The following is a 13,927-nucleotide window of genomic DNA, read 5'->3' on the forward strand; positions in this document are numbered from 1 at the left end:
CTGACCTCGATAAATAAAGATGATTTTAACAGGTACGTGTTTGCATTTATTTATTTGAAACAGTTTATTAATATAATGTGGTCCGTATGCATTACATATTCAAACAACAAACACCAGACAGCATTTCTAGCTTTATTATTTAATGAAATAGATGTGTTTTGTAAGTTAAACCGGTTGATATTATGTTCTTATATGACATTTAAAATAGGAAACTGGAAAATATGCTGAAGCAACAAGTAAAATGGAACTTTACACTTATAATAAAAAAATAAGAATGTGTTAACCACACACAGCAAAGAGTCATGACAATTTATTTACACAACGATCAACAAGTGCTTAATCTTTTTTTTATTATCTATTTTTTCCCCCCAACTTTTATCCCCATTCCAATCGTGTCCAATTACCCTGATCGTGTCCTCTATACTGATTCGACCCTTTGCCGCTGACTGCGGACGCCACTCGACTGACTTGCGCCCCCTCCAACACGCAGTCAGTACAGCCTGCATTTTTCACCCGCACGAGCCGAGTTCATACACCGAGAGACACTGCGCACTGAGGGTCACACCCCCCCTCGATGTCATTCCTCGGCCCCGTGCAGGGCCGCAGTCGCACCAGTTATGAGGACCTATGCTCCGACTCTACCCCTAAGCCCCCTGAACAACAGCCGAACGTTGTTCATACTGCCGCCCAACCCGGTCGGAAAGGTAGAGCTGAGTTTCGATACGATGCATCTAGAAACCCAACTCTGGTGAGCTAGCGTACTTTACCGCTGCGCCACCTGAGCGGCTAACAAGTGCTTAATCTTAAACCTTGACTATAAATCAGATAACACATCTACAGTATATTCACCCATTTAGGAGGTAAGCAAGCACCTGAATCCAGGGCTGTAGTTAAAGTGCTGTCAGATTTTACATTACATTACACGTTCGCCGTTTATCCGACGCCTTTATCTAAAGAGACTTACAGAATGTGTCAATGAGGGTTAAGGGCCTTCCTCAGGGGCCAAATAGCAGCAACCTTCTGATTACTAGTCAAGTACATTAACCACTAGGCCACAACTGCCTTTTACCTGATCGCCTAAAAATTTACATCCACTTCTTTTTTTTTTTTTTTTAGCATAGTCAATCTGCTGATGGGGACCCCCTAGTGGTGCCCAAGGAGGGGGTGACTTGACTGACACACACACCCTCCGATGTGTGCACAGGCTACTGATCCCTTCTTATACACCCACACCTCAGTGGATTTGCGCGTGGACCTCTGCGCTCCTCTACCGCTGTGCGGGCGCCCTGGGCGACCAGGATCAATGACAGAAAAATAAATACCCACCTCTGGTGATTTGGAATAAAAATAATCTGTAATGTTACTGCCAGATGCTGCATGTTAGTAGTTGGATTTATAATAGACAATTACTGCAAGTGCTACTTTATTATTAACTAAAATATACACCGATCAGGAATAACATTAAAACCACCTCCTTGTTCCTACACTCACTGTCCATTTTATCAGCTCCACTTACCATATAGAAGCACTTTGTAGTTCATCTGTCTCTCTGCATGCTTTGTTATCCCCCTTTCATGCTGTTCTTTAATGGTCAGGACCCCCACAGAGCAGGTATTATTTAGGTGGTGGATCATTCTCAGCGCTGCAGTGACAATGACGATTGGTGGTGGTGGTGTGTTAGTGTGTGTTGTGCTGGTAGACACTCCTACCTAGTCGGTCCACCTTGTAGATGTAAAGTCAGAGACGATTGCTCATCTATTGCTGCTGTTTGAGTCGGTCGTCTTCTAGACCTTCATCAGCGGTCACAGGACGCTGCCCACGGGGCGCTGTTGGCTGGATGTTTTTGGTTGGTGGACTATTCTCAGTCCAGCAGCGCTGCTGTGTCTGACCCACTCATACCAGCACGACACACACTAACACACCACCACCATCAATCGTCATCGTCACTGCAGTGCTGAGAATGATCCACCACTGAATAATACCTGCTCTGTGGGGGTCCTGTGGGGGTCCTGGGCATTGAAGAACAGCATGACGGGGCTAACAAAGCATGCAAAGAAACAGATGGACTACAGTCAGTAATTGTAGAACTACAAAGTGCTTCTATATGGTAAGTGGAGCTGAAAAAAATGGACAATCAGTGTGGTTTTAATGTTATGGCTGATCGGTGTATATATGTAATGTTAAATGTTAAAAATATTACTACAGTTTTCATGCAGCAGATGTTTAGACGTTCCAAATTAAATTTTTACCAGGACACCAATGCCACCCAATCGCACCGGTGGCCGGGCGAGGAATCTTTTGTGACCCATTATTAAAAAAAAGCTTCAGCTAGGTAACAATGTCAGTAAACGGTCGACGGAAAAACCCCTCCTCTTCCGCTGAAACGCCCCCTTCATCGGGCGTCCTCGGACAAAACAGCCACCTCACCACGACCAGCGCCAGGCGCACGAACAACCTCAGCAACAGGAACACGAACGGCACGGCGATCTCCATCAGATGGAAGATGGGCGCGCTGAAGCGGCTGAGCGCGCACGTGGAGAAGTAGGTCGCCAGCGCCACGCAGGGGTAAAGCGAGAGCTTGGCCAGCATGAAGGTGTGCTCCCGGCCCCCGTAACGGGCGTACGGGTGGAGCGTCTCGCGCTCCGAGAACAGCGCCGTCACCCACATGGCCAGCTGGAAGAGGCCGGCGAAGAAGATGATGACGCAGCTGATCTGGATGGCCTCCAGCTCGTTCTGAGAGCCGCGAGGGAACTCGTGGGTCAGCTGGTAGGCCAGGGGCAGGCCTCCGACGAAGGCCAGGGAAAAGGCGTTCAGGAAGCCCATCAGGCGGGTGGCGCGGGTGACGTGCAGGAAGAGCGAGTGGTGGGCGAACCACAACAGGGCGACCGTGGCGAACGAGCCGAAGTACGCCAGGTACTCGGGACCGTAGTTGCGTAGCGCGGCGATGAGGCTGCCGTTGAAGTCTTTATCGACGATGTGCGGGTCCGGCACGTTGTCCTCACTGAAAGCAACACAAGTAAGTGACTACCAATGTACAATAAAGCATAATTAATAAATACATACTTCAAGTATCTAGTATCTAGCCCCATAAACGACATTTTAAATATATTTCTAGTACAGAGCAGGTATTATTTAGGTGGTGGATCATTCTCAGCACTGCAGTGACACTGACGATTGATGGTGGTGGCGTGTTAGTGTGTGTTGTGCTGGTATGAGTGGAGTTTTTAAATACCGTGTCCACTCTATTAGACACTCCTACCTAGTCGGTCCACCTTGTAGATGTAAAGTCAGAGACGATCGCTCATCTATCGCTGCTGTTTGAGTCGGTCGTCTTCTAGACCTTCATCAGTGGACACGGGGCGCTGTTGGCTGGGTATTTTTGGTTGGTGGACTATTCTCAGTCCAGCAGTGACAGTGAGGTGTTTAAAAACTCCAGCAGCGCTGCTGTGTCTTATCCGCTTATACCAGCACAACACACACTAACACACCACCACCATCAATCGTCAGTGTCACTGCAGTGCTGAGAATGATCCACCACCTAAATAATACCTGCTCTGTGTGTGGTGGTCCTGTGGGGGGTCCTGACCATTGAAGAACAAAGCATGCAGAGAAACAGATGGACAACAGTCAGTAATTGTAGAACTACAAAGTGCTTCTATATGGTAAGTGGAGTTGATTAAAATGGACAGTGAGCATAGAAACAAGGTGGTTTTAATGTTATGGCTGATCATAATGAATGCATATCCATACAAACCAGATATCTAAAATGAGAAGAGTCGCTACGATGGCGTAGACCCCGTCGCTAAAAGCCTCTACTCGCTCCTTGCTCAGTGGTTCAGTGGGGTGATAGGTATAAAACAGCAGCGTGTCGGGGGTGTCCTCTATCCGATCTGAATCAGACGTAATCAAAGAATGAAGTTAAGTACATATAAACAAATCACTTGATAGCCTAGATCAGGGGTGTCCAGATTACGGCATATTTATTTATGTCTTCCGCTGCTGGGGGATCCCTGATTGCATTCGTGGAGGGTATATTGCTGCTCGCGCCTCCTCCGACCCATGCGCAGTTCTAGCGGACCCCAGCTTCTGTCTGCTAACCAGGGTCCCTGCACAGCGTTTAAAGTTAGTGTGTGTTGTGCTGGTATGAGTGGATCAGAGTTTTGAAACACCTCACTGTCACTGCTGGACTGAGAATAGTCCACCAACCAAAAACATCCAGCCAACAGCGCCCCGTGGGCAGCGTCCTGTGACCACCGACGAAAGTCTACAAGATGACCGACTCAAACAGCAGCAATAGATGAGCGATCGAACGTCTTTGACTTTACATCTACAAGGTGGACCGACTAGGTAGGAGTGTCTAATAGAGTGGACAGTGAGTGGACCAGTACAACATACACTAACACACCAGCACCATGTCAGTGTCACTGCAGGGCTGAGAATGATCCACCACCTAAATAATACCTGCTCTGTAGTGGTCATGTGGGGGAACAGAATGAAAGGGGGCTAACAAAGCATGCAGAGAAACAGATGGACTACAGTCAGTAATTGTAGAACTACAAAGTGCTTCTATATCGATCGGTGTACATATATTAATAATAATACCATTAAAGGTGACCCGTCCGACTTTGTTATTTAAGAAGCTTGTATCAAACATCCCGCCCTGGTCCCCAATGTCTGCTGCAGGCATTGCCAATTATGCCCGCTAGATGGCGCCCAACCACCCGGCAACACAGAGTTTTGAACCGGGGAGTTCTGGAATCTCGGCGCTGGTGTGCTAGTGGAATATCGTGGAATATGTCATTCAGACACCCCTGGTCTGGCTTAGACAGAAGCAGCAGATGGATGTAGTGTTAGGAACCCAGTGCACTACTCACTACCAATGGCTTTATTCCGAATCCACTTGAGAGCCTGAGAAATGTACGGCATGAATATCACGGCGGCCAGCAGGACATAGGACTGGAAAATAAAACGCAGATTTATAATCATACATCATATACAGTACCAGTCAAAAGTTTGGACACACTTTTTCATTCCTGTGGTTTTTCTTGATGTATTTTTATTTTCTACATTGTAGATTAATTATGAAGACATCCAAACTATGAAGGAACACATATGGAATTATGTAGTGAACAAAAAAGTGTTAAACAAACCAGAATATGTTTTATATTTTAGATTCTTTAAAGTAGCCATCTTTTGCTTTGATGACAGCTTTACACACTTTTTGGCATTTTCTCAATCAGCTTCATGAGGTGCCACCTGGAACGGTTTTCAATTAATGTTTGTGCTTTGTCTAGAGTTAATTTCTGGAATTTCTTGCTTTTTTAATGTGTTTGAGACCATCAGTTGTGCTGTGCAGGTAGAGTTGGTAAAATATAAAACATATTCTGCTTTGTTCACTACATGATTCCATATGTGTTCCTTCATAGTTTGGATGTCTTCAGTACTAATCTACAATGTAGAAAATAAAAATAATCAAGAAAAACCACTGAAGAGAAGGTGTGTCCAAACTTTTGACTGGTACTGTAGATAAAATATGTACAGTATAGTTAGGTTATACAATAGGTGTAGTAGGCGAGTTTAACTAACCAGTTTTAAAAAGACGAATGAAAAGATGATGGCGAAGAAGCACATTATTGGGACCCTCATGATCACTTCTAGGATGCAGCGTCTGTAGTAGGGCCGATTCTGCGACATCTGAATGTGCTCGTTTAGAAGGTAAGGACGGCTGAACCCGTACAGGACGATAACCGCCTGTGGAAACAAGGAACTTAGTAGTTCTACTAGGGCTGGGCGATTTTGCAAAAAAATATAGCCGATTGTCGATTACGATTTCGATTTTTTTTGTTCTTGTATAATGCAATTAAAATAAGACTCAAATTTCTTTTTTTGCATTGTAATTAAAGGCTGCAGAAGTGCAAAAATAGTAACAGCACCACCTATAATTATCCATTTAAGGGACTCAAACTTTATTACAATAACGATATCACAATAATTAAAACAAAATAGATCTAAATTATCTATATCTAAGAATAGCTCACAAACAACTTTAATTTTAAATAATGTTCAGCAGAACCTCCTTACATTGCCTGTACTGTGCTGTTTCCACCACTGAGTGAGTCTGTATCAGTATCTACACTGGGGGGCATCAAGTGATCACTCAGCTCAGCTTTAATTTTGTCCTCTTGTGATTTGGGGGGTGGATACAACATTTTAAACATTTAAGGATGTGTAATGTGTCATTTTAGTCCCATAAAACTTTCAAACTGTATTAACCACTATTATGTGTCGTAGAATGATTCGATTCTATTGAACGGCCCTTTAAGCCAAAATCGATTCGCGCATTTGGGAGTCGTTACATACATACGGCTCTTTAAAAGGAACCGAGACAAAAGATCCGACTCCCTATCGCAGAATTCACTGCAGCAGTTTCCCAGACGCGATTTTTTTTACTCAGTAACGGATGTGATTTAAAATGTAGCGAATTACAATTCTTAGTACAAAACTTACTTAAGTAAAAGTAAAATTACAGGTTGTAAAATCTACTTTAAAAAGTACAAGTACACAAAAACGACTCAATTACAGTAACGCGAGTAAATGTAATTCGTTACTTTCCAGCCTGATCGCGCTCATCGGCTCCGTATTTTGATTCAGTTCAGCGGTGTTTGATTCAGTGAATCTTAATGAAACTCTTCTGTTTGTGTCTCGTTTTGCAGATCGTGTTTGCGCTCCTTATTACTGAATCTAACCGTTACCGTGTATAATCCTTGTTGTCTTCAGTTTACTGTTTTGGTTTTCGCTGGTTTTGGACACTTTTTATATTAAACTTTCCCTGATTTATATTCCGTGGGCGTCTGGTCAGTTTCTGCTTCGTGACATGTTGGTATTTTAATTAAAATATAAAGTATGTAAACAATCGCGATTGTCACATTCTAACATCGGGTGAAAACGTTCATTCGAATTAACCGAATTAATCGTGAAAATCGCCCAGCCCTAAGTTCTACAATTACTGACTGTAGTCCCTCTGTTTCTGTGCATTCCTTTCATCCCTTTCATGCTGTTCTTTAATGGTCAGGACCCCCACAGAGTAGGTATTATTTAGGTAGTGGATCACACTCAGCACTGCAGGGACATTGACGATTGATGGTGGTGGTGTGTTAGTGTGTGTCGTCCTGGTATGAGTGGATCAGACCTCACTGTCACTGCTGGACTGAGAATAGTCCACCAACCAAAAACATCCAGCCAACAGCGCGCCGTGGGCAGAGTCCTGTGACCACTGATGAAGGTCTAGAAGATGACCGACTCAAACAGCAGCGATAGATGAGCGATCGTCTCTGACTTTACATCTACAAGGTATTTAATATATCCACTCATACCAGCACAACACACACTAACACACCACCTAAATAATACCTGCGTGCGGATCTGTGGTGGTCCTGTGGGGGGTCCTGATCATTGAAGAACAGGATGTGAAAGGGGGCTAACAAAGCATGCAGAGAAACAGAAGGACTACAGTCAGTAATTGTAGAACTACAAAGTACTCCTATATGGTAAGTGGAGCTGATAAAATGGACAGTGGTTTTAAGTCGTTTTTAAGTTTCAAAAAGGTTGGTGACCCCTGGTTTGGGCAAACTGTGTGGATGAAGAAAGATACTCACCTGGACGAGGCCTATTATTATAACACAGGCGCAGAAGAGCAAAATGCCAAGGACGTTATTTGGAAATGTTGCCATCAGAGAGAACTACAAGAGATGAAAGATGACCACGGTCACTACAAAGCTTCTGCAGAACCCTCATCTACTGGTAACCAAATATGTAGGTTGAATCGGCTCATCTGGACACAAGTTTGTTGTAACGATACGTTTCGCCACTCAATCCAAGTGACTTGTTTAGTCTGAGCTGGTGATGCAGCCAATTTGCATAACGACCGATCACCGCCCACTGCATAACAATGGAACCGGTGATCAGGTCCATATGCAAATCACAATGACCATTAATTACGATGGCCATGTGTGCCTTTCAAACATGATTGGGGTATAGCTCCTATTACGGCGTTGTAAGATGGTGAGAGATGTACTCTCAGGTTCAGGGATGGTCGTTCCCTCTTCACATAGACGGCCTCTTTGACTCCCCGTTCAAACCAGCGTTCCCCCTTGTCGAGGATCTGCACAGCTTCATCATTAAATGAATGGCCGCTGGCTTGCAGGTGAGTGTAAACCCCGGAGTCCTGGCCAGAAGAGGTCGATCTTCTATGTTGGGCCATCCGTTTAGCCAGTGGCTGTTTAGTTTCCTCGATGTACAGTTCCCGACAATCCTCCCGGCACCTAACAGCATACGCTACGTTACTCTGTGTGTGTCGAGGGACCCGGTCCTTAGGGTGAACTAATTTCTGGCGTGGCGTGTTCTGGGGTTCGAAAGCAACTGAAACACGGTGTTTGGAGAATATCCGTCTCAATTGTTCCGCTACTTCACCATTCACATAAAAGTTTGCCTCATCACTGAACAAAATGTTCTGTGTAAACTGAGGGTCCTGTTCCAATTTTTGTTTTGCCCATTCTGCAAATTCAGTGCGCCGATCTGGGTCATCCTCGTTGAGATGCTGCAGCAGCTGGAGTTTGTAAGGGTGCCATTTGTGAGTAGCTAATATCCACCGAAGGGATGTTCGACTGATGCCACTCTCCAGTGACATGCGGCGAGTGCTACGCTGTGGGCTCTTGCTGAATGAAGCTAGGACAGCCACTGATGTTTCTTCATTAGTTTTCATGCGTCCACATTTTGGCAAATCCAACACTGAACCAGTTTCACGAAACTTGGCAAGCAGTTTGCTAACTGTAGCATGGGAGATGGGTGGTCTCGTAGGGTGTCTTGCATTGAAATCTGCTGCAATGACCCGGGTACTGCGTTCACCGTGTTAACCTCTGCGACATGTCAATGGCTGTAAACAAAGAGAAGCTTGTAAATAACTCATGAGAGAATAAAGTTACGTTAAAACCAAGCACACCATTGTTTTTCTTGTGAAATTCTCAATAAGTTTGATGTGTCACATGACCCTCTTCCCATTGAAAAAACTAAAGGATCCAAAATGGCCGACTTCAAAATGGCCACCATGGTCACCACCCATCTTGAAAAGTTTTCCCCCTCCCATATACTAATGTGCCACAAACAGGAAGTTAATATCACCAACCATTCCCATTTTATTTAGGTGTATCCATATAAATGGCCCACCCTGTACATTCCCCCAGGGCCTTCTTGACATGAGACTTCTCTCTATCCTTGGCCGTAGTGTCTGTGGGGATGCTGTTCGCCCGGTGGTGCCGCGTCCTGATGACTCCTAGTTTGTGAACGTATCTCTACAACAAACTTGTGTCCGGATGAACTGATTCAACTTTGTGGATTTGTGTACCTGGATTATTGAGCATGCATCAAGAGATTCTCCTTATTGTTATTAAAAATAATACTCACTGTGTACGGCAGGAACGTTATCAGCATCATACACGCCTGAACGGTGACACAAGAGGGATTCAAAATTTAGTTTAAAATAAAACCCCCCGTTTCTTACTATGTACACACGGGGAAAAACGGACAGATGTTGAATACAGTTGTAGTGTGAGCTCACCAGATTTAGAAGTGCAAGAGTGTCATCGATACGCTTAATGACCTGAAACAGTCTAAAAAACAGTATAATTACGTATAAACTATCATACTGTACCTAGAATGTTAACTACACCGGACAGGGTTGTGCTCACCTCTGTACTCACCTTATATGGGCGGCCCAAGCGACTGTGACGATTAAAAACGTCATTAGGTAGACGGCAATCTTAGTAGTGAGCAGCAGCTGGATGCTTTCCTTTAGTTCCTGTGTATTAAAAGTAAACAAGACCTTTAACCACACACGTCTGTTGTGCTAGAATGGCGTAAAGCAGGACATGTTTGGACTCTGGAGCAAAGAAAACATGCTCTTTAAAGTGATGAATCATGCCTCACCATGTGGTAGTCTGGTAATAAGTACCAAGAGGACGTTACATGCCCAAATGAGTAAGTGCTCAGTCTTTAATAGTATAATGTTGGATTAGAAGATTATCAAGGAAACATTCAACACAAGGCAGCAATGCACACTGAACAGGGCACAGATTTACTTCTGGGTGTCATACTCTCATTCATACACACCCAGGAACGTCAGTGCACTTTTTGATGCCCTGGAAGAGCACACTGCCCAGAGGTGGGGTTGGTGTGCCACTTGTGCATTGCCTTGACTGGTTTCCTATCTTTCCTTTTTTCCAGAGAGCGGTCATATTGTGACGTCCTGTTCTGCGCTATCCCCGTTCTGTCCACTTTCTCCATTGTGGGCTGCAGATGTTTTCTTTTTTTTTTCTTTTTTTCATTTTATTTATGCATTTTCTTCCTTTTTCTCCCGATTTTAACATAGCCAATTAGTTTTCCACTGCTGGGGATCCCAATCGCGTCCAACAAGGGTATTTTCGCCACACACACACATGCGCGGTCCCTCGACCCCCTGTCTGTTATTTGTTACTCTGTTTCTATTAATTCGGCCACCTCTTATTTGTGATTGCCCTCCTATTTTTTTGAGGCGCACTACTGTTTCACTCCGTGCTTTATTTATTACTGGGGCGCAACCCTGCCTGTTATAGAATATGGACAAAATACTCAGTCACATGTCTTTACTTGGTACCAACATTGAAGTGATGTCTTTTCAGATCAAGACCAACAGATTCTGAAAGAGTTCAACTGTGATGAACAGAATGCCAAGAAAAAAGACTTACCTCATTGTTTTGGAACTTTGTATGTGCAACAGGTAAAATCTGTAAAGAAAAAACAATCACTGACTGAAGGATGACTCTCAAATTAAATGTGCAGTCACACATCTTGTATTAACAGATTTAGGAACTAATGGAATATATGCAATCAGAATACAGAAATAAGTTTTTTATATTGCATTCGAGGAGGGAAACTATGCCCATGCATTCTGCACAGGCACCTCAATCTGGTAGTCAGGGTCCTTGCGCAGCGTTAGAAGACCCCACCCACATAGTCCGGTCATCCCGCCCTAGCAGACACCAGGTGGCCGATTCGTGTCTGCTGCAGGCACTGCCAATTATGTCCGCTAGATGGCGCCCAGTTCGAACCACCACCTAGTTTTCAAACCGAGGAGTTTGGTGTGCTAGCGGAATATCCTGCTGTGCCACCTGGGCGCCTATTCATTCTGTTTTTTGATGGAAGTAGGGTCAAGTATGTTTTTATAAGTAACACTTAGATTAATACAGCCTTTTTTTTATCTGATATGCCCACACAATTATAATTAAATACAAGCTGGGTGTAAAAATATAGGAGAAAATTTATTGGTGATATAGGCACAACCTGCATATATGAAACATCTGTGTTAAGGTATTTAAAACCAGGTATGGAATAGTTTTTTGTTTTTTTTAATTTTTTTTAACAAGGACTAGGGCAAGCCGTAGCCTAGTGGTTAAGTCGCTAGTTCAAGCCTTACCACTGCCAGGTTGCTGATGTTGGGCCCTTGAGCAAGGCCCTTCACCTTCAATTGCTCAGACTGCATACTGTCATGTAAATGTAAGGATGTTGAATGTTTTGACCTTAATCTCAGTTCTAAAAAGTTTAAACCATTAAAAACGTATAATGCCACTGTTAAATTATAATGGTACTGCAAATAATCTTATGCGAAGATGTGACATCACGTGACCTGGTGACAGCCTCAAGGTAGAACTACCCATTGCACAGCGTGAGGTGTTGCCAGATTGGGAGGTTTACCGCAGAATTGGGCGGATTTGACATAAAATTGGCTTTAGCTGGTGGGCAATATGTTTGTAATTATTTAGGCGGTTTAAAAATCATATATATAATAATAATAATAATAATACATTTAATTTGTAATGCACTTTACATATATATATATCACTCTAGTCACTGGTTCAAGCCCCACCACTGGCAGGTTGCCACTGTTGGGCCCTTAACCCTTAATTGCTTAGACAGTATATTGTAACACTACTGTAAGTCGCTTTGGATAGAAGCATCTGCTAAATGGCAAAAATATAATATTAAATAAGTACGCCTGGTAGCACGGTGGGTAGCACTGTCGCGTCCCAGCAAGAAGGTCCTGGGTTGGATCCCCAATTAAAAGGATCCGGGTCCATTCTGTGTAGAGTTTGCACGTTCTCCCCGTGTCTGCGAGGGAGACACAATTTTACAATACAGATACATGACTATGTTTGACGTTTAAAACTTGATCTGAGCCGCTCAGGTGGCGCAGCGGTAAAGCACACGCTGTACACCAGAGCTGAGATCTCGAATACATCGAATCGAATCTCGGCTCTGCCTTGCCGGCTGGGACCGAGCGGCCGCATGAACAACGATTGGCCTGTTGTTCAGATAGGGGGCGTGACTAAGCCGGAGGGGGGGGGGGCTCTCTCTCAAACTAGTGCGATTACGCCCTCTGATGGCTGGTTGGTGGCGCCTGCATGGAGATGGGAGGGAGTGCGGTGGAGGGTGTGGCCCTCCGTGCACAGCGCTGTACCGCATCAGGTGTAGGTGTTAGGACGGTCGATTGCTGTGCACGTGTCGGAGGGGGCGCGGAGCAGCCTCGTCCTCCCCAGTCAGGAGCAGGGACCAGCGTTAGTGAGAGGATGATTGACGGGACGCGCTAAAGTGGGAGAAAAAACTTGATCTGATGAATCTTGTGTAACCAAAGTGTGTAAAGCATGACGTTACAATCCTAATAAATAAATAATAAGTATTAGTAGGCCACGTTGGTGTCACTCAGCTGTTTTTTATGCGTCTTTTGGGCGTTTTTTCACGCATTAACACGCAATCTGGCAACCCTGTTAGAGCGTCCATCTCAAAGCACCAGTACGTTTCTTGCATGTTTTAGGGAGATGGAGATAAACCTTAAGCAAACAACACTAAAGAATTAATGTAGAATTAAAGAATGCATTTTAATTAAAAGTAATGATGTGAATCCTGTTGTAATGAGCTGTTTAATGTATCTCACCATGACAGTAGCGATGATGGAGATGAGCGCGTCACTGTAAGCTAACAGGCGGTGTGAGGACTGCGTGCTCCCGGATCCCTCATCTCTATCCAGTAACGAACCCGCAACACTCCTCCCTGTCTTCATCTTCTCCATTTCTTCATCATCGTGGTGCTCTATGATTTCACTCTGCTCGTTTTCCTCCATCGCTGCACTTATTAGTACGATTATTTACAAACGACTCACTACTGAGCGGTCTGCGCATGCGCACCAAAAAGCCAACCGACCCTACCGTCGATGTGCAGTGCACCCTTATTTTACTTGGATGTGAGGCTGAACGTGACGCACATGTTATTAACAGTGTAATCACATTCAGTAACAGAACAAAAACGAGTAATGACGTGTTATTACGCACAGAACAATGAAGCAGTCTCAGCCTACCTAGTGGGAGTCGTGCAATGTTATCACACGTGATCCGACTCACGTGACTCGTATACATGTGACGTGACGTGATCCATAAACGAAAACAGGCAACACGTGACATAAGTCCTACTCAACACACGATTGGATATAGACCCCCTATGAACGCGATTAATAGGTTATTACTGGGTAGCACTGTCGCCTCACAGCAAGAAGGTCCTGGGTTCGATCCCCAGGTGGCGCAATCCGGGTCCCTTCTGTGTGGAGTTTGCATGTTCTCCCCGTGTCCGTGTGGGTTTCCTCCGGGCGCTCCGGTTTCCTCCCACAGTCCGAAGACGTGCAAGTCCAAACAAACAAACAACAATAGGTTATTAATAGCTTTTCCTCACCCCCAAAATACTGATATCAAATTATAAATAAACATATTCAACTCAATAGCTTTGAGTAATGTAAGGATCAGTCTTTGTTCCCATCAGTTGTTGATATGGAGGGAACGTTTTAGGATGG

The 13,927-nt window shown here is 44.4% G+C and overlaps 1 protein-coding gene across 1 annotated transcript; it reads right to left on the bottom strand.

Moving 5' to 3' along the window:
* Positions 1-1,986: 1,986 nt before the first annotated feature.
* Positions 1,987-13,381, bottom strand: tmem175 (transmembrane protein 175). Its single transcript, XM_063017919.1, has 10 exons — positions 13,022-13,381; positions 10,779-10,817; positions 9,756-9,853; positions 9,614-9,665; positions 9,460-9,495; positions 7,656-7,739; positions 5,587-5,751; positions 4,875-4,956; positions 3,755-3,890; positions 1,987-3,001 (listed from the first exon to the last, which is right to left on the bottom strand). Exons 1-10 carry the CDS (start codon positions 13,205-13,207, stop codon positions 2,329-2,331), a joined length of 1,551 nt encoding a protein of 516 aa, XP_062873989.1. The 5' UTR covers positions 13,208-13,381; the 3' UTR covers positions 1,987-2,328.
* Positions 13,382-13,927: the final 546 nt, after the last annotated feature.

Source organism: Trichomycterus rosablanca, chromosome 21 (assembly GCF_030014385.1).
Source record: "Trichomycterus rosablanca isolate fTriRos1 chromosome 21, fTriRos1.hap1, whole genome shotgun sequence".
In the NCBI taxonomy this organism is placed as follows: Eukaryota; Metazoa; Chordata; class Actinopteri; order Siluriformes; family Trichomycteridae; genus Trichomycterus; species Trichomycterus rosablanca.

What these genes read in the sequence shown, in the direction of transcription:
- tmem175 (XM_063017919.1), bottom strand. Translation starts at nt 13,207, where the DNA reads ATGGAGGAAAACGAGCAGAGTGAAATCATAGAGCACCACGATGATGAA. An exon ending in TAATAATAGGCCTCGTCCAG is followed by an intron (nt 5,752 to 7,655) that starts GTGAGTATCTTT and finishes TTGTTTCCACAG; the next exon opens with GCGGTTATCGTCCTGTACGG. An exon ending in CTTCTCATTTTAGATATCTG is followed by an intron (nt 3,002 to 3,754) that starts GTTTGTATGGAT and finishes TGTTGCTTTCAG; the next exon opens with TGAGGACAACGTGCCGGACC.